This window comes from Zonotrichia albicollis, chromosome 1 (genome assembly GCF_047830755.1).
Source record: "Zonotrichia albicollis isolate bZonAlb1 chromosome 1, bZonAlb1.hap1, whole genome shotgun sequence".
NCBI classification, from domain to species: domain Eukaryota; kingdom Metazoa; phylum Chordata; class Aves; order Passeriformes; family Passerellidae; genus Zonotrichia; species Zonotrichia albicollis.
In genome coordinates this window covers 39361339-39388410 of record NC_133819.1, presented here as the reverse complement: position 1 = coordinate 39388410, position 27072 = coordinate 39361339, and the positions used below count along the sequence as shown (strand labels likewise).

The 27072-nt window shown below is 36.9% G+C and overlaps 1 protein-coding gene across 3 annotated transcripts; it reads left to right on the top strand.

Annotated features, from left to right (window-relative positions):
* The first annotated feature begins 941 nt into the window (after nt 1–941).
* NGLY1 (N-glycanase 1) lies at nt 942–26632 on the top strand. Of its 3 annotated transcripts, none has more exons than XM_074538654.1 (12): nt 942–1122; nt 2201–2315; nt 4315–4545; nt 7495–7654; nt 10833–11055; nt 11778–11899; nt 12299–12444; nt 12626–12736; nt 14988–15152; nt 16450–16638; nt 19771–19948; nt 20383–26632. In XM_074538654.1, the coding sequence occupies exons 1-12, from the start codon at nt 995–997 to the stop codon at nt 20556–20558; spliced, it is 1944 nt and encodes a 647-aa protein (XP_074394755.1). In that variant the 5' UTR covers nt 942–994; the 3' UTR covers nt 20559–26632. The 3 variants fall into 3 exon arrangements, with proteins under 3 accessions (XP_074394755.1, XP_074394756.1, XP_074394758.1); XM_074538657.1 differs by having other exon boundaries at nt 982–1122; nt 2173–2315; XM_074538655.1 differs by lacking the exon at nt 4315–4545.
* Nucleotides 26633–27072: the final 440 nt, after the last annotated feature.

Genomic DNA, 27072 nt, shown 5'->3' with positions numbered 1-27072 from the left:
TGTAGGATACTTTTTTTTCTAAAGAAAGGACTCACACTGAGATAGCAGTCACAGGACACCTAAATCTTTCAGAGAAAGAGAATTTATTGCTCCATTATCAGGAGAAATGAACTTCTTCCTGCCTTCCTTGGGCAGAATGACACTGTCAGGGATTATGAGGAAGGAGTTGATGGTGCCCAGACAGAATCTTGTATTTGAATGGAATTTATGCATCATGTATGAGAGGTATGAATATGCAACAGGCTATTGTTTTTAAGGGTTAATCCTCCGTTAACGCGTGTCCTTTTTCGGGCTTACGCAGCTCAGAAGAAGGTACCCGGACGTCCGTAATGCTTTGTTTCTATTGTCTCATATGGTCCTAATTCAAATTGTCCAAATTATTATTACTTTAATTGCATTACTAGTTTATAACCATTTTATTACTATTAAACTTTTAAAATTTTAAAAAGAAGTGATTGGCGTTTTTCACAAGCTTAAGAAGTCAAGGAATAATTTAACCAATATAAGATAGCATGTTTATTAATAAGAGAACTGTGTAACTTGTATCCAATGAACATGAATGCCTTTGTTTGCTAGAATGTATAAATAGTGATAAATTTTGGTAGTCATCGTGCTGGCCTTGTGCACTCCTTTCTGCACCCATCTATAAATAAATCAAATACCTCGACCTGCGGATTGGGGCCTTGTACACCGGGTGAAAGAAGCTGTTTCGGGACACAGGGCCCGGTGTGGCCGGGAGGTCCCTGTGCCTAGGGGGGTGCGGGGCCAGGATTAAACCCTTTAAAGGGGGGCTCTTTAGGGACCCCCCAAATCCCCACACGCGCGGCTGTGGGCGCTGGGACTGCCAGCGGTGACCCCACCGCTCCTACTGCGCATGCGCCCAGCGGCGGGTGGTGCTGCCCGGCTGAGAGTGTCACCTCGGTGCTCGCACGGCGCATGCGCTTGGCGCAGGGCCGGGGGCGGGCGGCGCGGCGCGGGGGGCGGGCAGGCAGCGATGGCGGCCGCCCTGGGGCTCTCGTCCTCGTCGGGCTCCCCCGCCGTGAGCGAGCTGTGCCAGAACAGGCGGGAGATCTTCCTGGAGGCCTCGCGGCTGCTCCTCACTTACGCTGACAACATCCTCCGGTGAGCGGGGTGGCCGCCCTCGGTCCGCGGGCGGTGCCGCAGGGTCCCGCCGGCCGCTCCCCGGCTCCGCGCGGCGCTTTCGGTTCTGTTGTGTAATACCGGAGCTCAGAAGCGTCTCGCGTGGTTTTGTCGCTATTTTAAAATGAATGTTGCTTACATTAACAGAGGTGTAGTGTTCTGGATTTCAGTTTCTTTATTTATTGCTGATTGGTTTGTTTTGAAAGTTTAGGAGTTTGTGTATTAACCACAAGATGATGCCTTATTCCTGGTTTTCCACCTTAGGTGGGTATTGAACTACCTAAAAAGAAGTGGATGCACAGCAAGTAATTCAACTTGATTTAAACTTATTTTTTACTTCATTTTGATTTTTTTTTAATTCTATTTTTTTGCTTGCCCTGTGCTTCTGGCTTCGCAAGGCTGGTACCGAGAGTTAATTATAGCCGAGTTTCTGCGAGGTGGCTCTGTCGGGTGCCCATACCCGGCAGTTCGTGTGATTGACCTTGGTGTCTCCGGCAGCTCCAGGTGCACGGGCTGCCCCTCCCTGGCTGGGTCTGCCTCGTCAACCACTTGTTAAAGCTGCTGACAGAGAATGGCGAATCCCGGGCTGGCTTCTTTTAAAGAAAGAGGCGAGAGAAAAAGGTTTTTAAAGGAATTGAAAGAGGAAAGGGAACTGGAAGGTAGTACAGAGACTACAGTCGTTCCACTCAAGTACCAAGCAGTTTAGCACAGCTTCCGTGGTGGTGCCAAAGCCATCCAGCCTTAATCTGACCGGTTCAATTAGAATGCACTAGGTATAAGGGAACGTGAAGTTGTTTCTAAGTGTCACTACAGACTTAGTTAGCCCTGTTGGGTATGACTGCAAAACATGAATTAATGAGCATAAGTTGCAAGTTAAACTGTAGCACCAGTTGATAACTCAGAACTAAGCACAAGAAACATTTATAAAGTCTAAGTTTTATGTAGGTTTTGCCTAAGTGATGTAAATGAAACTGAACTCTAAAAAAAATCTTTCACAGTTACCCAGCTTTTAAGTGTCTCTTTCATTTGCAGATATAATTATAACTTTCAATTTGTTCAGGAATCCCTATGAGGAAAAATACAGATTAATTCGGATTGGAAATCCAGCATTTTCTACAAGGTTGTTACCTGTCAGAGGAGCTGTTGAATGTTTATTTGAGATGGGGTTTCAAGAGGTGAGTATAATGTAATAACTTCAGGTATCTTCATCTGCTTACATAGTGAAATTGAAAATTGGAATTTTTTTTCTGTTTCTCTTAGTTGCAAGGCAGTAGATTTTAGGGCAGTTGGTGTTTTCTTTCAGTCCTTATCCACAAATATCTGTAGCTAACCAGCAGAGAATTTAGATGTGGCTGCTTCAGAAAAATGATGAGCTAATCTAATGCATAGCAAGATTTTTGTTTTGCTGCTCAGGCACTGCTGGTTTACTGAATGGCTAGATACATATCCATGCTGGCACAAAGGAAGTGGTGGGAAGTAGGGTGGAAACCCCTTCTCTTTGTAGTAATGTGCTGTTTGGTGGACATCAGACATTATAGTGTTGAAACTGTCATTTTAAAGGGAGAAAAAAAATTTAAGAAGCCCTACTCTTCTTCATGTTCCTACCATTAGTAGGGCCCTGTAGTGATTTAGATAAGGGAAGCTGATCTGATGAAAACTTGATCTTCCAAAACGAAACCAGAAATGTTTTCAGCCAGTTCACAGCGCAGCTGCACAAGTACTGGTGTTGTCATGACAGCAGTGAAGGGCAATAGACTGACTGTTCAAGTACTAGTGGGAGGGTGAGTCCTTCAAAGCCCATTTGTAAAAGTTATGAAATGTTATCCTAAAATAGTGTTATGTTAATCTTGATTCTGTTGCAATCAGAAGGATGTGTTTCAAAGATTGCTTTGTGTTCTGAGGTGGTCCCTGACTTGGTGGAACTTAAACTGTCTAAGCTTGTTAAACTAGAAGCAGTTTTTATAATTACTGGAAACCCAACTCTTGTTTAACAGTGCAAAGCTCTTGCTTTACTTTATTTTGTCTGTTTGAGGCCACAAACTGTATGGGTATGTACATTATGTTACTTAGGTCCAGCTGTCATGAGACCTCTGCCCTCTCTTTGGATAAAGTTACTACTGTAATTTTTTTATTAAAAGAAAAAGTCTACTGAAAGAAGTGGTGACTGCAGAGGGAGAAACAGTTTGTAGATTTATTCTCATGCGGGTGCCCAGAAGACTGTGAATGGTGTATTTTAACCAGGAGGTGGGTGGTGTCGGTGGGGGCAGTTCTCTGAGAGTGTGTTGGCTCAGTTTTGCGGTTATTGTGTCAGTCAAAGCTGGAGCTCACAAGCTTCTCTTCAACTGCGTGGCTAATATTGTTCCTTCATTTGTTTCTGCTTGATAATGGATTGATACATTCCATTTAGTTTTGTGGTTTGTTTTAAGTGTTAACACCAGGTCTCCATCTGCAGTGATATGTGACCTCAAGTAACTGTAGGTAAACAAATTACCTTAATAAATAATAGTGCTGCAGTGGTAGAAACTGAAACTGTTAAAGGATGAATGCTTCAGGCTATTCATTTTTTTAGTAACCTGTTCCTTTATGTTAAGCGCAGATACTTGATTCTGTCATAATTACTGATCTCTTGTTATGCTACCAGTAATCATGTTGTCAAAAATAAAACCCAAAAATCAACCCAGGTACCAGTTGTAATAAGAGTAATATTGCCTATCTGAGAAGTTAAAACTTCAACATAAAAGATACTGCTGTATGAGAATTTCCAGCAGATTCTGTCCTAGGGGCTTCTTCCCTCAAGATTGGATGTCTTCCTGTGTTGCCTAGGATTTAATTACTGTGCTGTGAGAACTGAGCATTAATTGTTCATTTCTGTTGTTGCTGCTTTCTGTGCCAAACCATAACTGCACAGCCCATGAATGGCTCCACAAAATAAGTTACTAACCAAAGCATGTTGGTATAAGCCCTGTTTCTCTAGATTGACTGTAGATTCTTTATCTGGTAGGCTTCTGAAGTTTTGAGAGGCTTCAAGTTTCTATTGTAAGGGACCTAATCTAAAAAGCTGAATCCTGCCAAGCCTTAGGATGCTAACTTCCAGTGAACTCTGCAGCTAAAGTTACAGCTCGTTGACCAGCTTAGACGTGCATTAACTGCTGAATTCACTTGTCTAAATTTCAGGGAGAAACTCACCTGGTTTTCCCTAAGGAAGCTTCAATTGAGCAGCTACGTAAAATCAGAGACTTAATTGCTGGAGAGAGGAGTAGCAGACTGAATGAGTCAAACCAAATCCACAGATCAGGATCCTCTGAAGCTGTCAGCAGCACTCAGACAGCTGCACAGCGCCCTTCAGGACCTGCTGGCCCTGCCCGTCAGCGACCAGAAGCATCACTTGTGCAATCTCTTGAAATGGTAATTATAATTTGCAAACTTCATAGGCTCCTTAGTCTTGCATATAAAGATTGAAGAAGAATTCACTGTTAGGACAATTAAATGCTCAGAGAAAATGAGTAGACTCCAAATAAGCACGCTGTTAAGCCTAGAGCAGCTTGGTCTGACCACATAGCTAATCTTGCTTTAAGAAGGTTGGACTAGGCATTTTTTTTCCCCCAGTGGCTTCTGAAAGTTTTTGAGTGTTTTCTTCAGTTTACATACAGCTTAAGCATGAAATGTGCTATAAACAGAATATTAGCAGGAGATTTTGTTGAAGATGTCCATGAATATTCTGTTGATTGGAGAGTGAAGAAAAAAAGCTGATATGTGTTGAAAAGGAGCAGCAAGATGGAAAACAAGGAGGAGAGTGGGAAGCTAAAACTAGGGTTGTGTTTGGTGTTTGAGTGCCGGCAGAAGAAGAGGAGCATAACCATAATGCTTATAATTGTTGGTGTCTTGGTTCATGCATTATGATCTCTATGTTTAGCCTGTGAGGAGGGCTTCCTTTTTTCACATGTGCCTGTCATTAAAAACAGAAATTTAGCCAAACAAGGACAAATTCATAGTTATTTAGGCTAAGTTTCCCTTGTCCAAGAAATTGAGGTGAAGTTCCTGATCAAGGCAGAGCAGAGTCCTTTCGTCTGATGTTAACTGGCCTGATGGGAGAAGACTCACCACCTCATACAACTCTGAAAAACTGTTACACCTCTTGATAGAAGCTTTTGAGGATGCTTTGGTTTAACTTTCTGAAGAGTTTTTCCTCCTAGAACCAGTGTCACTTTAATCGCAAAGTTGGTGTAAGATTAATCCTTCCAAAAGCTCGCTTCCCATGCATCCTTAAACACAATTTGCATGTTTTACATTATATTATCAGTATATTGTTGGATATGAACCATGACATACTGTTTCTTCCCAATGCCTACCCAAGTCAGTGAATGAGAAATGGCAAAGCATTATTTGAAGTGATGGCTTTTGGGGATAGAGAGCACTGAATGAGCCATCCTCACACAAAAGGTCTTTTGGGAAAACCACTGTTGTAGGCATTTTGTATTGAAACATTTAATCTAATTATGTTAGCATGACAGTAGTTGTCTCTAAAATATTCTGACTGGATTTGTTTTACTTTGTTTGGAGGTTTCTGGGTTGGTTTTTTGACCTGCTTCTAGATTTTTACTGTTTCAGTCACTTCTGCAGTGGTGGTTGGAAGCGATTATGAAACCTGTAGAGTGATTTGCTGCTGCTGTACTGCTTAGTAAGGGAAGCTTTCAGTTGAACCTGCAGTGACAACGATGTTGCACAATGTTGACACAATGTGTTCTGAGGTTAATCCTTCCAATTTCTTGTTATTCTGCCCCAACATACACTAGCCATCGGAGTTGTGGATCCATTTCTCTGAAACTACTCATTTTCCATGCCTGCATTTCATGTCATGAAATATTCTTGAGACTTAGGAGAAGAAGAGCTATGGCTAGTTGTTAATTCTGGTGGATGGATTCTGATCCCTTCCTGAATGGCATAGTGATTACAGGAGGAAAGGTGTATCCAAACTTAGAACTGCAGCAAGCTTCACCTGGCTTCTACGATTAAATGTTTGCATAACACTTCATACAGTGGCTTTTATAAAGCAGATTAAGCACTACTGTAACACTGATGGTTTTGCATCAGAGAGTCTGAGAGACTTCCTGTTGTGCTGAGCAATATCCCTACATACCCTGACACCTCCATGATGGACCATGAAGGTCTTAAGGCCTTTGGCAGTCTCTAATGTCCCTTATTTCTTCCTTTCAACTTGCATTAAATGAATCTGGACACAATGGAGTTTATGATGTTAAACCAGTTACCTACAGCTGATGAGCTCCAGGAAAAGCAAAACATGCTCTGTTCTGTTTTAGCAGTTATGAAAATTAAGGACTGATCCTGAAGTACTGTAACAGCATCAAAACAAGCACTTCTAATTTGAGTGCTCCTTTAAAAGAAGTTTTCTTCTGAAGCATTCTCACACCTGGGTGTATGATACTGCATTTGCTGCAAGCCTCTCAGGAAAGCATTGCATTTTTGATTAAATTAAATTCACAGTTAACAAGGCAAAAGGCTGAAGCATGATGTAACAATAGAGGAAAGGTAATTTAGCAGTGCCACAGGCTTCCCCCAAAAATATGCCAGACTCTTACTTTCAAAATCCCATTTCACGTTCTGTATTGTTCCCTTTTAAATGGGAACAAATGGTTTGCTCAGCTCCCAGCTTCATTATTATTAACCTCAGCTGTTAGTTTTGGTATCTATGTGTGTACCTTATTGTGTGCAACGTGCCTCTAGGTGACACTTAGGATAGCTGACTGAAGGAAACCTTGTTTTTATATCCATTGCTACTGAAACAGACTGTGTGGTTCAGTGGCTGGGTACTGGGCTGTATATATAAACCTCTACCAGAACTGATCTATAAAAGAAGGAAGTAGAAACAGACAAGCAACATTCATGAATAAGAAATAATAAGCAGAATTCATCAATAATATAGTTCTACAAACCAGTGTAGCAGTGTCCAGAAAATGAAAGCGATTGCATGTCTTTTTGTGGATTTTGGGTAAACAGTCCAAAAGAAAGGAGGAGGAGATTAGGTGGGGAAGAGAAGTCAAAGACTTTCCCATTAAAGGTGTCTTTAAAAACAGTTTTCTCCGTAAGTTAATTGATTTTTCACTCAAGGCACCATTCAGAATGCTCAGAGACAGCAAGACTAGCTTTACAGTTTGAGTGGTGGTGTCATCAGTTCTTGTTGATATCTTTGCAAATAAACATTTCACCGTAAATAAATATATAATGTAAATATGAACATAGAATTATGACTGATTTAAACTAAAATAGGAGATCTTGGTTATTCTGCGCGAAGGTGAAAATTCATAAATCATCTTGTGATTGAAAATCCTTTTGCAGGCTGCAAAAATCTTGAAAACACTTCAGACAAAATTTGAGGGTCTTGTGTTGATGTATGAGAATCCTTCTATTCAGCAAAAAGCACTGGCTGCAATTCCCCTCCAGGAATTGAAAAGCAAAGCTCAGAAAAAGCTGGCACAAGCTACAAGACTGGACAAAGGTAATGCTGCCAAGTTAAAGTGTATATGAAAGTGGAAGTGTTCTTTCAAACATAGCATACATTGTTGGTGTGTGTTTGGTCATATGTCTGCAGGTTCCAAATGCTGTTTCTAAATTGGAATTGCCTTCTTCCTAATTTACTACTTACTTCTCTTATTTTTATTTTGCTTTTGTCATCCATCTTTTACTGCTCTTATGTAGAAATTTTGGACTCTTAATTTCTGAATTAGTAGAAAAAAGCACTGGGGAAACAAATGTTGCATTCCTTGAATCTCTAGTGAAATAGCTACAAGAAGAGGAGGGGAGCTTCTTGTTCAAGTAGTCATTGTTGTGAAATTCTCAGAGTGCAGTTTTCCTGTATGTACTATGGTTCTAAATTCAGAATAAAGACTTTAAATACCACTTCTCTTTTTTAAAGTGATATTGGTGAGATTTTGAATGAGATCTTTCCAAGATGCAACCTTATTCAAACTAATGATCACTTTCCTTCCTAATCCTTAAATGAATAGGGTTATACCCTATTCCTCATGGAGCTAGATATGAAATGTAGGCATAAATAGTTGTGGCATCAGTGTTTAAAATTTATATTTTCTTCATAATGTGAATTTGTTTTGAATGTATGAAGTTTTTGTCAATTAAATTGACATATTTCTATTTTCAGGTGATGGCTTTAGATTTGTTTCAGTGGCATGGTAAAATGTTACTTCTATAAGATAAATATTTTTAAAACTACAATTCCAAGATCATATTTAAACAAAAAAATCATTTTCATAATGAATCTTTGATAGAAGACTGTTTCAAGCAATTCTGCGAAATTTATAGGAATGCTGTTGGTTTGCAAACCAAAAAAAAAATCTCTTTGTATGTTTTTTATAAATTACTATGTGGTGTCTCATATAGCCACACAGTAATATGTAATTGTGGCTTTGGCATTAAGGAAATTTTTGACAATGGATTTTCTTAGTAATTTTTCTTTTATAAAACTGTATTGGGAAGTAAGAAACCATGTGAACAATTGCAAAGCATTCTTATTCAGCAGCAGGGGACAATACATTGGGGAAAAGAGATTTAGCAGTAATAAATTACAAGTATTAAATTTCTTTATAAAGGAAAAGAATCAAGAACAAGCCTGCTTCTTAGACTCTGTTTTAATACTACTGTGCACATTGTTTATAAAGGGGAAGGAAGGGAGAGGAGTGTCCTGAGTGCTTCTTCCCAAACCATCAGGCTGATTTAGTCAAAATGGCTTCCAGACCTTAATTTAGATACAGATAAAGAGGAAGGGATGGGATTCCACTGTTTCAGATTGTAACACCTTGAAAGCATTTTTCAAGAGCTTTATAGAAACATGTGTTTTGGAATGGACTATGTATGGTTTTCAGCTTGCTGGTTTCTGTCCTGCTGCATTAAGACTGTCACCTCTAGGAATAAATACTTAGTGCTAGGGGACACTTGTTTTTAGGATAGACCTTGCAATGCAACACATAATGAGCATTTTTGGCTCATAAAGACTAGGAGGATAACCGTCCTTTGATGAGAATTATAGCTTTGATTTTATTATTTCCCTTTGCCACATTTCATTAGAAAGATGGACTGAACAGTCAAAAATATCTGTGTATCACAGCCAACTGTTTTTTGTTCAAGGAAATCACGTTTGTCATTTTTCCATGTGATGTTTTAATGAAGGATTTATTTTGCAAATCAAAGGAAGAATGTTTATAGCATGGCAGTCATATTTTCACTGATGGGTTCTACTTTGAGTGTTGTTATCCAGGAAAAGACAGTATGGCCTGTGCTTGAAATCTTTTCATTCAGCTTTTAGCAAAAAGTTTGAATATACAAGCATATCCATTTTGTAAGCAGTGAGCCTTTCTCTGAATGTTCCAGCACAAAGGTTTTCCACATACATGAGTAAAAATGGAAATTTTGCTATAATTAGAAGTCAGGTGTTCTTGTTTTGATTAACAGATGATCTCTTCCCATGCAATGTGTGTTTAATGGTGTTAATGCTCCTACAGAGCCCTTTGTACCAAGGATGGCTACAGCTTCAGAGCAAGATGTGAAATTAACTTAACCCTCATCTTAGGGGTTTTTTTCACCATCCTGAAAAGATACATAAATTTTTAGTGCAACTGCCTTCAATTTCTTTTTAGCAACATTTTTACAAATTGATTTTATATGTTAATATTCATTAGTCAAACCTGTCTGCACTGTGACTAGAATAAAGCTGTAGTGCATAAAAATAATCAGGCAGTAATACCTATGATTGCAGTGTGGCCTAGGTGATAAAGTTATTAGGAAGAATTATTTGAATATTTATGTATCTGAGAAGGAAGAGTATCTCTCTGCATATTGTAACAGGATGTGCATTTAAAGATTCTAGGGAGTTTAAATGAATGGATCTTTCTTGAAAAGCTGGATTTTTAGATTTTTTTTTTTAGGCAAAATGGGGCTATTTCCAGGTGTCAGAACAGTGAGAATATGTAAGTAGATTCTAACTCCTGTTGTAAGCAGGAAAATGAGCCAGAAGAGTCTGGCATGGTGAAATCAGCTAGAGTAGAAAACAAAAGACATCCTATGTGTGCCTTGGGTAAGCTGAGAAAGGTGTTTATTTGCTGAAATTAGAACAAACTCAACGTGTTTGCATGGTATATATGTATTTTCTACAATAATTAAGCTGTGTTTGTAGAAGGTCTGTTTGTAGAAAGCCTGTATACCTGGTTGTTTAGGTTGCTGCCAGTGTCTGATTCTTTGGTATGTTGAAATCAAAGGAATTGTTATTCCTATGAATAGGATAATATTTTGGAGCAGAAAAATAATTAACTCTCTGTTCCAAAGTCCTGGAAGAGTATGAAGGGCATCAGGAACTTCAGCAGGCTGAAATATAAATCTGACTCTTTTTTTCTGAGCAACTTTTCATTCTCATTCTAGCTGTAGCATTAAGTACTGCAGTTTTTTGTTCTCAAGTTGGAACTTACTCAGTCTTGACAATTTAGATTTTCTTTTTTGTATGTGTGTAAGTAATATATGAAGCTTCTTAATATGGATTTTATATTTAAAAGTATATAAAAATATATAAATATATAAAGGCCCAGAGATGCTAATTTGCATAGGCACTGACAAATTCAACTAAATTACTTTTCTATTTGAACTAACTGTGTGTTGTATAAATTTTACAGGCGCACATGTGAGTGAAGAGGACTTCTTATTGTTGGAGCTTTTGGACTGGTTTAAGACTTCCTTTTTTCATTGGGTAAATAGTCTTCCTTGCAGCAGGTGTGGTGGGCAGACAGAGCCTAAAAGTGGCTACCTGCTGCCTACTGATGATGATCTAAGGTGGGATGCCAGACGAGTGGAAAACCATTACTGCAACCAGTGTCAGCTCTGTAACAGATTCCCAAGGTGAGCATACAGAAACTTACTGTCTTTTTTCTTTCAAGAAACAGCTTTGTATTTGTGCAGTTTGTGAACAGGTGAGAAGTTGTTCGTTCAGAGAGTAGAGAAGCTGTTTTAAGTAACATGATGGAATGTTTGATGAACCAGCAATTTCTCTGCAAAATCAGAGATTTTTAGAAACATATGTGCTTTCTCTTATGTGGACCTGTTCTGAATACTTGCCTGGCTTGTTTGGATTTTTTTTTAATGTTAATTTGATGAACTACAGCTTCTACATAAAATATGTTAATATTGGCAAGTATATGTAGGTAGTGTTTTGTTATTGCAGGGAAAACTTCACTTCTGCAGAAAATCACAGCATAGTGTACATCTTTTGCTGAGTCTATAGCAGAAGAGCAAATACACAATTTATTTATACTTTTGTGGCATTTAGACCTTTTGCTAACTGTTTAAAGGATCAGCATAAAAGTAGTATTTTAATATGTCTAAATTAATTTTGGAAACTTAACCAGATTTGTTTTGGTGCTGCTATAAACGTATGATGGAGTTGTGTGAGTTGAGGTAGCATTCTTGTATTTTGTGCAGTATAGCAATTATTTATTTCCGTTATCTTCTGTGGACTGATTGATACTGAGGTCTGTTCAGATCATCAAAACACGATCAAAAGATTTCTGAAAGGTGAAATGTATTTTTAATTGTTCTTGTTTAGTGTTGTTTTTCTCCTGTAGGTATAACAATCCTGAAAAACTTCTGGAAACCAGACGTGGACGCTGTGGCGAGTGGGCCAACTGTTTTACACTGTGCTGCAGAGCTGTGGGGTTTGAGGCAAGATACGTCTGGGACCATACAGGTATCAGTATTCTGGAGTATGGTAACATTAACACAAACCTGTGCAAAAGGAGGTTATGCATTTTATGCCTCTCAGATCATCAAGCAGCATGTGCAGTTACACAGTCAGCTAACAAAGACAATATATATGTTCAGTTTCTTGTCCTGCCTGATGAGGTGAAATACAGTTCTGCAAGTAAGGTCAGAGGACTGATTTCAGAATGATACAATCTTTAGCTGAATGTAAGGGTCTGATCCTAAGAAGGAGGAAGTTTTGGTAGTTCCTCTATGTAGATGAACAGAAAACATGCTCTTTCACCTGTTCATTTAATAAATTGGAAAAAGTTACAATATTCTGCAAGATTATAATAGAGGCTCCATCTTTATAAATCATTGTTTATTCTTGGCCTTTGTTACATAGATCATGTGTGGACTGAAGTATATTCTTCATCTCAGAAAAGATGGCTTCACTGTGATCCTTGTGAAAATGTGTGTGATAAGCCTCTTCTCTATGAAGCTGGCTGGGGAAAGAAGCTCTCCTACATAATTGCATTCTCCAAAGATGAGGTAGGAGTAATGATGCTAATAATAAACAAACTTTCCCTGAAGCAAGCATGCAGTGTATTCCACCTTGGTGTGATTTTCCGAATTATTGTAGAAAAGCATACTTTTATTAACTAGCCTCTTTAAATGAAGCAAGATATATGGAAATTTTTGGTTGCTTTATTTTCTTCCACTTGTGCTTGAGGTGGTTGATGTCACCTGGAGATACAGCAGTAAACATGAAGAAGTACTCTCTAGAAGGACGGTGCTCAGCGAAGCCACGCTGCGAGAGACAATTAATGCACTAAATAGAACGGTATGTAACCTTGCTTCAGTGGGTTTCTGAATGAAACACAAGTATCTGCAGGAATATGTGAAGTCTTCAAACAAAGGAATGCTGTTGGTAACTTCACAGGAATATCCATATGGATAATAAAAAATGCTGTTAATTACTAATTTTACCCTGAATACAATGGAATGAGTCACAGTGCTGAACTTGTGGGAACTAAGATAAAGAATGGTATGTAAGAGTATTATCATATTATCTCTTACATACCCAGATGTGTGTGTGTATATTTTCTTAGGGACTTTGGAGCAGACTTATACTTGCTGGGAGTAAAATGCAACTCCTTAGTAACTATGTGGACTCCTTCAGGGTGACTGAATATTTTTCACATCAGGGCTGCTATAACTTGAAAACAGTAGCATTTACAGTTGTTAGAAATGCAGGTTTAATTTTCTTTCAATGACTTTTTACAAGCTCTAGGAAGTGAGAGAAATTATTCATGGGCTGTTTCCAAGACTTCCAAAAGGTGCTGATACCATCAGCAGAGCTTTGACTCAGAGCCACGTGTATTTACCCCATTCATGCTTAACATCTGCTAAATGCATGGAGCCATTTGCACCTGCATGTCATGGTTGCAGAACTTCTCTGCTAAACTTTTTCCACTCCCTACTTGGGACACCAGGAACTTGATGCAATATACTAGAATACCATAAAACCTTGATCCACCTTGAGGTTTCTATTTTGTCCTCCCTTCCTTACAGGGCTAATTCCCATGCATGGAAACTTTAGTTCCAGAGGTAGTATACAGCTGATGGCTTAAAAAACAGATTAAGCCTTTTTTGAGGCCTGCTGGTTTGAGAGTTATAGCCATAAATTAAGACTCTGAATAATTGAGCTGGACTAATATTTTGAGACCAGGGCTTGAAATAATTTTAACAGTAATGAAAAACCAGAGTCACGGAGCAGAGCACTGAGAAGAGTAACCAGAGCATCCAAGTGCTTAAAGGAAATTGTGGATTGGTGTTGTTAATTTAGGATAAACCATATCAAGCTTCCTCTGAGCTGGAGCAAGATCAGCAGTGCTGCATAGGGATGTCCTAAGTGTCAGGGCAACTGTTAAGACTCAGGAAGGCTTGATGTTTCATAGAAAACTGCTGCAACCACTGGTTGTCATCCATCAACACAAGCAGAGATGTGTTTCCCCCCCCTTGCTGTGTTAGAACTGGTATTTGGCATCTGGAATTTGTTCAGCTGGAGCTGTTTCTCATCATTTCTCTGTATCTACTTTCCTTTATACAGTTCCACATTGTTGTCTGGAATAAAAAGTCCTCAAATGTTTCTTTTGTGTAATCCTTATTAGCAAGACTTGCTGGGGTCAGAACTGCTTTAGAGATAATTGTAATGCTTATCAGCCTCAAGTTTCAGGTCCCAGTGGGCTGAGTGTGCATGCCTTGGGTGATCACCAAAGCAGAAAAAAAGATGATGCATGTAATAATTTATATACTCAATGTTGATCTTTTTTCAGCCCCATGTGAGTTTATCCACAGTTAAAAGAATGAAAGGCTTCACATTCCAGATTTGTTTATTTGACGTGAAGATCATATAGACAAAATACTGATATCTCAATAAATTTTTTCAAAGTTGTTTACCAAAAAATTGCTCATAGATATATTCATGTAGGTAAAGACATGTAATTCTCTTTTATTTTTTGCTAATCTTTCTGGAACTAAGTTTTTCTTGATTTTTCTGACGTCTGAAAAACAGAGATGTCATGGTTTGTTTATGACCAAATCAGTGAAATAACGCTTTCAAAGATTTTTGTTTGGGCTTAATCACAAAACCAAAACTGTTGCCAACCAAGTCACTGCACCTTAGAGAAGAAAAATTTGACCACAACTGATTCTTTGCCTTCTCTTTCCTCCAAATAATATTGAGAATGGCTATGGTCCAGTATACGTATGAATAGCTATGAAAACTGTTATGGAAGAGTTTTATCATTCAAATTAATGTATTAAAGAAAAAGCACAAACATTATTTTAAAATAGTTCCATACAGTGCCTGAAAGTTCCTAGAGAAAACACTGCTGTCATGTAACTGTGTGCTTATGACTAGTTTGTATTTGTATTTGTGGCATAAGATTAATGGCTCTAACAATCAGTCTAGACTTTAAATGTTAGTCCATTTTTTCAATCCTATTTTTCCCTGTTGGTGTCACTCCAGAGCAGAATTACAAATACCATTTTTCTGAATGCTTTCTTTTTTCCTAAATGTCTTTTTTCAGAGACAAAAGTCTTTGTCAGAAAATAGAAAAAGAGAGCTCCTGGAAAGGACTATTGTGGAGCTTGTTGAGTTTATTTCTCCTAGAACACCTAAACCTGGAGAATATGGTGGAAGGACATCAGGCTCAATGGCTTGGCGAGTAGCCAGAGGTGAAATTGGTTCAGAGGTATTTAACTTTTGCACTGATGACCATCTTAGAGGTAGCTAACTAAGAATTTGTGATTATGGTCTGTAAAAAAACAAACAAAAAAAACCCCACCAAAAACAAAACCAAAAAAAATTCATGGTAGATAGCCATATTCAGCTCAAATAAGTGAATCTTGCAAAAACATTAGGTGAAAGTTTGATGTGAATTCAGTAGAGGTCCACGAGTAATTTTTGAGATTTGATGGTGGTCTGTTGTTCTAATAATGTTTGGGACTTCTTGATACAAAGTGTCTTTTGTTCTTAAAAGTTAAAAATACTTTTTTCATTTAAATTAGTTAGTTTGACAGAGCTAGAAAGTTTCAGTTAGTTAAATTGGGAAAACTGTAAAAAAAATTTGTATTTGTATTATTAGGTACTTCTAGGTTTTAACTAGTAGTAGGTTTTGACCAACTATTTTTGTTAATAAAATGTGGGAGCAATTAGAATTGTGTAAATTAAGCAATCTCTTAAATAATAAGCCTTATTGATTTTCACATCAGTATTTTTTACTGTTTCCAAAAGCAAGGGTTGACTTTTATGCTAAGATACACTTTCCCAGAACCATAATAATACTTAGCTTGAGTCAGGATGTGAAGATGTGACTTAAATTTTGTAGCAATCCCATCATGTGGAATGTCTAACTGTCCTGTACAGAAATAGTTGAGTGAAAGTAATGAGCTTCTTAAGATTCTTAGTTTAAGAAACTAATAGTTTATTGCAGTTCTCTATTGTTTGGAAGACTTAATTTCTGAAACTCTTAAGAACAATTACTTAAAAAAAATATAATACTGTGAAGATAAAAATTTTGTACTTTTAAGTTTTTTGAAGTTGATTTGTAAACTGGCATACACAAGCACCTGTATATGGTAGTCACAGGTTTGCTATTCAGAATAACCATTTACTTATTCACTGTACAAGCAACATACTCAGCAAAAAAAATTTCTGTTCTGAAACTCTCGTTTCTTACTTAGATGATACTACTTCATGTTAGTATTTTTAAAAATTACTTCTAAAAGTAATTATTTGAAAATTTAAAAAATAAAAGTACTCCTCCACTCTGGAAAAGTTGCAAGTGTGCTGTAAGAAACTGGTTTAAAACTTTTCTTCTGCAGAAATGGTTTTGTACATGACCTCTCTTAAAAAGGACCTTTTTTTTTTTTTCACTTGGCAGCAAAACTGAATTGCAAAACCATGACATACAGTTTAAAAGTAATGTAGTCTTGAGGGAATTTAGGTATTGGGGAATGAAGGTGCTTGTATGTTTTTGTTTTTTTCAGAAAAGAAAAGAAATAGTTTTTATTCCCTCTGAAAAGGAGAAGACATCTAAACTGTTCCATCTCGTCTACAATGTAATAGAAGATAGTTATACACGGATTTCCAATAACAATGAAAAAATAAGTGGCTGGGAAGCAGGTGTTTGGAAGGCAGAATCTATTTGGAGAAAGGTTGAAACAGATTGGAAAATGGTAAGAATAGCAATTATTAAATGCCTATAATGTACAGTAAAATTATGATAACTCCAGTAAAACAGAAAACCCTTGCCAATGTTTGGATTCAAAACCTCTCTTGGTGCCCATAGAATTTAGCAGATGTTAGTAAATGCTGTTGTTAAGATTCAGTAAGATTGCCAGATGGTACAAGAAATTAGAAATAAATTTAACTTGTCTTTCAGAAAGGATGATTGAATTCTCTGCAGGTAGGCAAAATTCTTGCCAGAATGCCAAATTTATAAAATGGCTTCCTTCATAGGCTTGTGGGAAAATGCTGTTTTATTGAAAAGCAGTTCTTCTCTGGAAATAAAAAAAGGTATTTGTTGTTTTAAGAATAGTTTTATAGCGTATCATATCTCTTTGATGTACAGCCAAAGGAAGAAATTGTCATCCTAAATAACACAATTCCATCTGCAAGAAGAGGAAAACCTATCAGTTATCCAGAATATTGTGTATCCTGCCCAGAATGCTTCTGTAGTGTCAGGACTGAGCAGCACAAGAGTCATAGGCTCTAAATCTAAGAAGAGAATTGCTGCCTGTGGAGTGGGAAGGGGCTGTGTACTAGCAAGCAGCTTTTCCCACAACAGCAACCAACTGTGGAACTGAACATCCTTGTCAGGGACTAGAGCATGTTAGTGCTTTTTTTCCTCTGTCATTTTACTAGTCTGAAGGGTCTCTGACCAAATATTCTTCAAGCTTCCCATTGATAAAAATGGAGCTAAGTATGTATCTGCCTCTTGAGGTTTTTCTCTCCTGGGTCTGTATATAACTGACTTGCATAATGCAGTGGGAAAATTACTTGAAGAGGCTGTGCTGCCCTAAAGAGAAAGAGTAAGGAAAGGAATGGGAGAATTGTACAAAAGATGTCACAACAGGGTAGACTTAATAGTAAAAGAGAAGTAACAGAATCTCAGAGTAAGGAACAGATGTTGTCTGCTTCTCCAGGATCTGCTAAAAATCTGATAGTACATTATGTTTGCACTTCTGCAATGATCAGTCATCCTCACTTTTGCAAGAAACATGTTGTCCCTGCACTGAAACGAAACTACAATTTTTCTCAGCTCTGCTAATCAGATAAGACAGGGTGGGACTAATCTATAAGACCAGGCAAAAAGACTTTAGCCTTGTATTCAGTAACACCTCAAAAGGATGAGATGATGGGATTGAGAAATTAGGAGCTACATCTCCAGGTCTCTCTTACGCTTGTGGGTAAGGCATGTTAGTTCTGCAGGAATTTGCATCCTACAAAAAGTGTGTAAGAGTCTTAGAATTTAAAATTACTTTCCTCTGGATGTTGTTTGTGTAATGGGAGATAACAGCAGAGGGAAAGGTTGTTTGGGGTTTGCCTTTTCTTTTAGTACGAGATGCAGCTTTGGAGTATGATTCAGCCATCCAAGAACTTAAAAGCCAAAGGAACCTTTACAGTAATACTTGGTTAACGTTTATTATGTGATGAATGGAAAGGCATTTAAATCTAAAAGCCACAGAAATTGTATCTGTAAGTATTAGATGAAGAGTAACAGAAAATAACCACTTGGTTTTATGGTACACAATGCAAACAGGTACAAACCACAAATTCAGTCACATTACCCAGAGATAACCTGGTATCCAGGACTCAAACTGGCAGACCACAGTAGGTGATAGTAATAGTGTAAGAACCTATAGATCTGAAATCCATGGATTGGTGAAAGGCTTGTTTTCCAGAAGAGTTGCTGCAGTGGAAGAGAATTGAATTATTTGATTAGTTATTTTCCAAATAATACTAGAAATAAAACAACCAAGTTTGAAAGTTGGAGGAAAGTCAAAAAATACACAAAAGAAAACTTTTAAGTTATTTTTTTCTGAATAAATGCTTGGATATTATAATGATAGATGAAACAGACTAATGTTTGAGGCATTTCTAGTGTTCCAAACTGTGTTTAGTGCATTTCAACCAAGTAGTATGTAATGGGATGTTTTGGCTTCCTTACTCAAATACAGCAGTTCAGTAGGATCTGATCAAGGGAAAGCTCTTGCTAGAACCAGCTGAGATACTCAAAAAAATATGTGGAGGTCAGCACCTTTATGAACATTAGGATTACACTGACATGAAAACACCTTAAATCATTATGTTTTCATAGGTGATCTTCAGTGTAAGACCTCACACATTTAGGGGTTTTTAGCTTTCTTCAATGTGAAAATAGTAATACTAAAATTCTGTTTAATAGTCTGTCAATTACATTTCTATATTAGGTGGGTTCTTTAGTAAAACTAACTACTGTGTTTTATTTTCATTTTATTCTGATTTGTTCTCTCAAGATTAAAAAATAAAGGGCAGACTAAGTCCACTCAGTATGATATTAATCAGAAGCTTGGACATGACAGAATTTTTATTAATTTAGGATTCCAAAAGGATCACAGTAATTTGGACTCTTTAAACTGTAGTGTCTGTTATTTAGGTTTGCTGATGATAGATGTTGCACTTGAAAGAACTATCAGGCACTTGTGACCAAATTCTTGAGAGGGTTCGTAGTAACTTTAATGAATGTTAATATGTGAGCGTGGCTCTTCAGCCAGGTGAAGTTCAGGACAGCATTGGGACTAAATTAAATTTTACAAAGTTGTAATGGTTCAAATAATGTTAATATAGTATTTATAAATGGTCAGCATGTATGATTTGCTTTAACTGAGACACAACAAGTCCTAGGAGAAGCAGTGTGCAGCCACAGCTGGTGGGTCTACTGATTGCACCATTCTTTCCATCAGCAATACTGAACACCTGAAGTGATACATGCATTTAAAAAGACGCTGAATTCTCTTTCTTTAAAAAAATAATAAGCTTAGGTGTTTTTGTGGCTTGAACTTTACTATGGATATTGAAATAGTTTAGTGTTCCCTAGCAAGGAGCTGTGAATGTGTACAATTACCTAACTGTGGGATATACTTGGGGATGAAGAAAGAGGTTTTTAACATAAAATTGTACTTTGTACAGTTTTAAAGATTCAGGGGCTTGACAAAGAATGAAAATGTGCTATCTTAAAATTTTTATGTCCTCGTTATGAGCATTAATTAGATGTGTGTTGGTCATCTCAGTTTTTGACGTGCTGGTTGTGTGTTCTTTCCATGTAGGTTTATTTAGCCCGAAAAGAAGGATCATCCTCTGCTTCCATCAGCTGGAAGTTTGAGTGCAAGTCAGTTGGTCTAAAAATAGATAACATTTCAGTTAGGACAAGCAGTCAAACATTTCATAGTGGAAGAATACAGTGGAGACTTCACTCTCCTACGGCAGAAATTGCTCTGATAGGTGGTAAGTGTGGAATTTAAATAATGAATTATATCGCGTAGCAGAGGTGTTACTGGAAATAAATAGTTTATATGGAGAGACTGCTGTGCAAACACTAAAAACAAAATGTGAATATTCTTTGGTTTTCCAACAGCGTTTCTTAGCAAAGTCAAGAAAATACTATGCATTTAATTAAAGCTGGTACAAAACTCAGTTTTATTAATATACACAGTCCTACCTGCAACAGGGCAGGGCAAGCAAGAACAGAGAGTGAATACAAGATACTTGTGTTTTACTAGGAAGGATAGATGCTTCTATGTCTGATGGCTAATGAATCTGAGTAGTTGCAACTGAACTCATTAAACATCCATTACAGCTTAGCGTTTTAATGTACATTCTGTTATTATATACTGTCTGGAGCTGTGGTTTACTGAATTATCTGTCTTTTCCTCCAATAGATAAAAATCTTTGCTCCTATTCAGATTTTTCTGGAGCCACTGAAGTTATGTTGGAAGCAGTTCTGAATGGAGGGGATGGTGAAGCTGCGTGGCAACACACACAGCTGTTTAGAGAGAGCTTAACAGGATGTGGGGAAAATTGCTTGGAAATAATTATAAAACTCAGTGACCTCTGAGAATCTGAACTGCAGAAGTGTACTTTGGATGCCTTGAAGAAATTATACCATGGATACAACATGAAGATTGGTTGGCAATTCCTCTTCATTCTGCTGGCAGATTATTTCCTGTTTCACTGCTTCCATTAAACCAACTTGAAACTGCACGTGTATTGAATAGGTAAACATCACAATGAAAACCTCTCTGCTATAAAAATAAAGACAAAAATTAAGGGATTGAACCATAAAGTACCCTTTTCTTCAACTTTACAATGACAAGGAAACAATTTTTAGGAAGCAAAACATGATCATAGAAGCACAAAGTAATTGTAATTGATTTTAATTAGGAGTTTTGGGATTGGCTTGCTGGTTTTTTTGAGTTTTTATAATCTGCTTGGGAAAACAGATTGAATTCTGTTTTCCAATTATAACAGATGCTTCTGATGATTTCAAAATATTTTAAATAATGTTAGAGGATTTAGACTTTTTTTAAAAATTGATTTTATGTAGTATCCAGAAGTGCTGAAATTAAGTTAATTTCAATATTGCTTCAAAATTTCCTTGTTAGATGTCTTAAGTATTAAGCCTGTGTTTAAACTAGAACTATTTGGAAGCATGGTGGTTGCTGGGAAAATAACCTCATTTTGAAAGAAGTGTTCATTATGTACCTAAAATTGTCATGGCCTGTGATAGGAAATTGAGGCTTAAAACTGAGTAAGAACATCATATTTTTTTCTATGAAAAAATAGGTTATTCATTATAAATACTTTTTAAATAATATTAATTTGGATTTTCTTAATAAATCTTTTACAAGTTAGGCATGTAGGTTGAAATCCTTTTAAGCTGTTGCCTTGACTTGCTTTAAATACTCTTCCCAAATTTGATGTTAAAGTATATACATTTTTTTTCTGTTCAGTTAATTCAGTGTTTACATTTATTTTCAATCAATATAATAAAAAATACTATCCAGGAGACATCAGATGTTGCAGTGCTCTGAATAAAACATGGAGTGAATATTCAGATTAGATAGTCTTTATCAGAATGTGAGGAAGGCCTTGCCTGGATTATACAAGAGATACTCTAATATAGAACTAAAATACGAAGTTCAAACTGTGGTTTTATTTTTAAATAAGTGAGAATTAAGGATGATGCTCTCAAGATCAGTGTTTTTAAAGTTTTTCTTTGTTTTTCTGATCTTTCCAACCTCTGTATTGATTTCCAGTGTTTGTCAAAAATAATTTATGTTGAAATAAATGTTTGCTGACCTTTCAACAAATCTAAGCAAATATAAAACTATTCAGATTTTATTAGAAAACTGCATATGCACAGTGAACAATGGAATCTTAACAAATAGTAGATTATGGCAGCTCAGAAGTGACAGAACAATATGTGATGGATTATATACTTTACTTTAGAATGTAAATGGACAGTTTATGAGGGGAATTAAAAGAGCCTCACCCCTACAATACAGATTAACACAGTGACAGGGTACTTACTGTATTGTACACACTGGAAGGGAAGAGTACACACTGGAAGGGTGTTTATCAATGCTTGACTAATGCAAAGTGAATTTGCCAGTCGCCATTTAAAACTACTGTATTTGGTTTCAGTTAAACACTTTTTCTGAGATTTTGAGTGGCAACTCAACAGAAGAGTATTTTTGGCTAATACAGATACTACCTTGGTAGAAAAAAAGAAAAGGAAGACAACTCAGGTGCCACCTGTCAACAAAACTGTTTCTACTTAATGTTTTGATAGTTGAAATAGTTACTGCTTTAAAGCAGAGATTGTTTTTGCAGTGTATTAGAGGACCTCGAGGAATTGCAAAATTCCTTAACTGCATCTGATAATTTGAAATCAGAAGGCAGAATATATTTAAAAGTAGTAAGATAAAGTAATTTTCTCATAATTTTGATCAGAATCTCTGGGAGAAGAGTGATAGCTGCAGATAACTTAAAGTAATTTAAGTCCATTTTTTAAAAGTTTGAATGAATTAAAAAGTTGGAAAAATTCCTTGCCAGTCTAATTAATGAAGAAATACTTCTGTATTTATAAGATCACATGCAATGAATAGAAGGAAAGAATTAATAAGTAACCCACGCTGAATAGAGCTAATTTGAAAAATGTAAATGGAACTTGTTCAGTTGTCTTTTGAAGTACCCTATAAACAATGAACACTTTGAATCTCTTCACACATTGTTTTAAAGGCACTAATATCCTCTGTTGATCTCCATTTCAGCCCAGCTTTTAATAATTTTTTTTTTTTTTTTAACCAGAGGTAATTCCTCATCCACAGTTGTTTAATGTTAATTTACAGTGTCCTGAATTTGCAGTATTACATGGTGGAAAGATCTGTGCTGCAATCTGCTCTAAAAGTATGGTTATTAAGTTATGCTGGCAATGGTACAACACTGGGTGAGTGGTAGATGGTGATCAGGGCACATGTAGATAGAAGTCAGTGCTTACTCAACTTTTTAGAAGTTTAAGAAGGTGGAGATTAAATGAGGTAATTAAAAATACTGTTGCCTAGAAATATATGGCTTAATACAGGTAAAATCAGCAATGTTTTCTAGAATCCAGCTTAGGTACATTTTGAAGAACAGCTGGCTGTCCACTGTGCCATCCATGGGTGCCTTCCAGGGTTGCACTGAGGTCTAACAGTGAAATCTTTTCCATTAAAAGTTTACATAAATATTACATTACCCAGTTAATGCTTGCAAACTGATTATGGGGTGCATGGTTTCCAACAGAACTATGTGGGAGCCTGTGCACAGAATTCCTCCTTTCAAACAAGTATTTGTTGCACTGTTGTCTGTCTAGAGTTGATTGTCCAGCTGTTGATTTCTTCATATCCTGTTTTGACATTTAATGCTTAGTAATTTCCTACACCCCAGGAAGTTGCTGGGAAGATGTATCCTTAAAATACATGAAGGGAGCCCATTCTAGGCAGTGTAGAAAGAAAGAAGAGGTACAGAGCACAGCTATGCAGGAACCAAACAAACTTCAGTGTAAATTATATAACCTACAATGAGAAGGAAGTAGTGCAAATTATCTTATCTGGTCTTGTAGGAAAATCTGTCTCCTTAACTCATTTGTTAACATTGGAAGATTTTTCACATATAGCGGGTTGGTTTTAAGATATAATGCTTATTATGTGCAACATCAGGAAATGCAGAACACTAAAAATAAAGTGTGTTTGTCTCCATAGTGCGGTGGAATGAAAACAGATGGCAGGCAGCACATATGGCTGCCAGAAGCTGGGAACGCCCATTTGCAGAGTTCTTGCAGCTCTAAACAAAACCAGCCAAAACAAAGGAACTCCGAGAGGGGCAGAGATGTTCCAGGCAGATACCAGGATATCTGCCTCTTCTCCACACCCACACTCCTCATTTCTTTACCTCTGGTTGCTCAAGCTAGAAATGGAAGCAAACTGCTAATTAAGAATTTAGTGGACTTCCTAAGTATTTGTCAAAACTTAGCATTTCTTAAGTACAGGCATTATTTAAAATAAATATCTGATTTTCATTGTAGGAAATCAGATATTCCATTCAAGCCTCTAGGTTTGGACAAAGTTTGAAGTTTTGCCACAGTTGTCCGAGCAATTCATCAACTTTAAAAATATGCTAATATTGAAGGGACTTCTTGTGTCTCAGCTTCCTATCGTATGGAAGCTTGAGAAGGAAATTGCAGACACGTGCCTTCCTTAAACTCAGTTGCTGGCTTAGGTCCTTTCTGTACTTTGAGTATTTTGGGGAAAAGTATTCAACATTATTTGCAGTAGTTCAGCTTACCTGATGCTGGTTCTGAAGGTTCTTTACAGGGTACTGCTGTTGTAAGCAATGCTTTATGGCTTGTACCTTATGGCCTTTCTAAATACTAATCAGCAATGCAATGTATATTATGTGTACCTGTATGATTGCTGGTCATATAGCTGTCAACATGAGCAGAAGGGAATAGTGATAGCAGTAATACCTGGGACAGTTTTGGGAGTTTTATGCTAATCTTGGATATTTAATCCAAGCAGAAGGACAGTAGAGTCAAAAAAAAGTGTCTTTAGTAGATTGAAAAAGTTTCTTCTTTATTTAAGTTTTAAACGTCAGGAGTAGAATATTGAGACCTCCCAGCCTATATTGTGGAACCTAGGAATGACCAAGTAACAAGTCAAGGTCAAATATATGTATTTTAGGTACACAGGTATTATGAAATGTGTAAAGGCTTAAATATGACCATGAATAAGATAAAAATTATTTTCTCCATTGTTAAGATTTTTGTTCTTACTCTTGGGCTTGGGGCTTTTTTTATGGTAAGCTTTGTAATTAGGCTTTCTCTTTGTTTATGATTAGCCTTCTTCAGTTTCTTCAGCTTTATTTTTTTCTCATCTAACTTAAAATACATTTTAATTTAATCTATGTACACAGTTGCAACTGTATGGTAAATACTACAACAAAAAATAAGGTGATTTATTTATTTGGTAAAGGAGATGAAAGGGATAGATTAAAAATATTCAAACTCAGCAGAACAAAAAGCAGTAGTAATTAAAATTGATGATGCCCAGAAACCAATAAAGTTACCAGGACTTAATAAAATTTTATGGCAAAAGAAATAGAATGGACTACATAAACGGATGCTGGCAGAAGTAGCTTCCAGTGACTGACCCTGGTTTTGAGACATTTTACTGTGGGTTTATTTATATTTAGGTCCCTGAAAGTTTTCAGTAGAAGAAAATTACTGAGACTAAATGAACAGGAGTTTTTTAAATCTGTGTGAGATTTAAGGAATATCTGAGTTTACATATTTTTTTATTTTTACTAGTTTAAGCTATAGAAGTAATTTTAGAATTAAGAACCGGATCCCACTTGTTATAGATAATTCCTTCCTTTGTTCCAGTGAATAATCTGGATCTCTGATTTTGGAGAAAGTGTGTTTAGTGGTCTGTTGTAACCAAGAACTTCAGGTCTGCATTGACTGTAAGGATGTGAGATTTCAGCATGGCATTGAGCACCTGCTTAGCCTTGAAGGACTGAGTCTCCTGTTAGAGGTCTTGCCAACTGGGGGAAAGATGATTTTGCTATGCATTTCAATGGTGATATTTCAGTGTATGTTCTGTTAACTTGATTCTTTTATTGCATAATTCTGAGTGTTATTTCATGTCCTTGGAACTTCAGTAATATAGTGTGTTGTCCTTGAAGTCCCAGGGGAACGTATTTTCCCCACTGAAAATCATCAGCTGGCAGCTTATCTCTATTGCAATGAAGAGGAAATGCTGGACTAACTTTAGATGAGCAGTTTGGATCACAATATACAGACTGCCCTGTGGAACAGTCATAAGGAAACTGGCTGATGTAAGAGAATGAAGACATCTGAGAGCACTGTTTAAGCAAACTCAAGCTAAAGTAGGTGGAACAGTTGGTCACAGTCTCTTAGAGCAAATGGAGCAGCAAAGTACAGAATGGAAGGAGAGAGCCTCACTTCTTGCCTCTGCATTATTAGCACTGCAAAGAGAAGGATGGAAGGTAATGGAATATATGTGTGTCCGTGCTTGTGTCGTATCAGAAGTCAAAATAACATAGTTAGGCTGCAGCAGTTTTCACTTTTAGCCAAAGTGCCAGGGAAATGCATGGTGTATTCAAAAGCAAAGTTCACTACTGGCAAAAAGGATATAAAACTTTATTGGCCAAAAAGAAGTGCCTGGTTTTGGACTGCATTAAGAATTGTGGTGCTGTCCTGGTTTGATTTAGTATGAAGCATGCCCAAAACTTCTTTTGATTTGTGTTTTCTTTTGTTAGGTTGTGTAGGTTGGAATTCCTGCCTGAGTATGCTAACTGATTTCCATGATGTTTGCTATAATGATTTAAAAGAAAACAGTCCCATTTCCCCCCTCCCCCTGTCCCAAAAGTATCTAAAACAAAACATTCAAAATAAAAAATAAAAACACCCCCACTAAGGATGTAGGAACACAAACAGGAAGTGTTAGAGGCTGCAGTTTAATTTTAGCACTAGAGGATGGAAAAAAGTTAATATCAATGCTGATTAATGAGTGTCAAATTTTCATCATTTGGGGGATTGTTTAAAAAAGCTGATTGTTTCCTTTTTTTTAATAAACCAAATATTTTTTGAAAGAAATTTGTATCATCATGGAGCCCTTCAAAACAGAACCTTAGGAAGTTCTTGCTCAAGTGTCAGTACTATGCATGATCTGCCTTTATAAATGATATTATTAGTCATATCATTTCTTCCTCTATACTTCAAAGTCTGATAGTAGTATTTTTAAAGTATAAGTCTATTTGAATTTTTTTTAGTAAAGGTGAAACCCTGAAGTTCATATTCAGTGCAACAGACATTTCAATTTTTCTTGACTATGCACTCTAACTAAATGCTCTGCAACTTCATTTTGTAGTTTTATTTCATGTTTAAAGGCTTGCTACTAATTCGTGTTTGTACACCAGCTTATTGATGGAAAAAAAAAAAAAACCTGAGTGACAGAAAGATGTGAAAAAATGGGCTTTCAGCCAGACACAACATAAGAGTAGCTTTC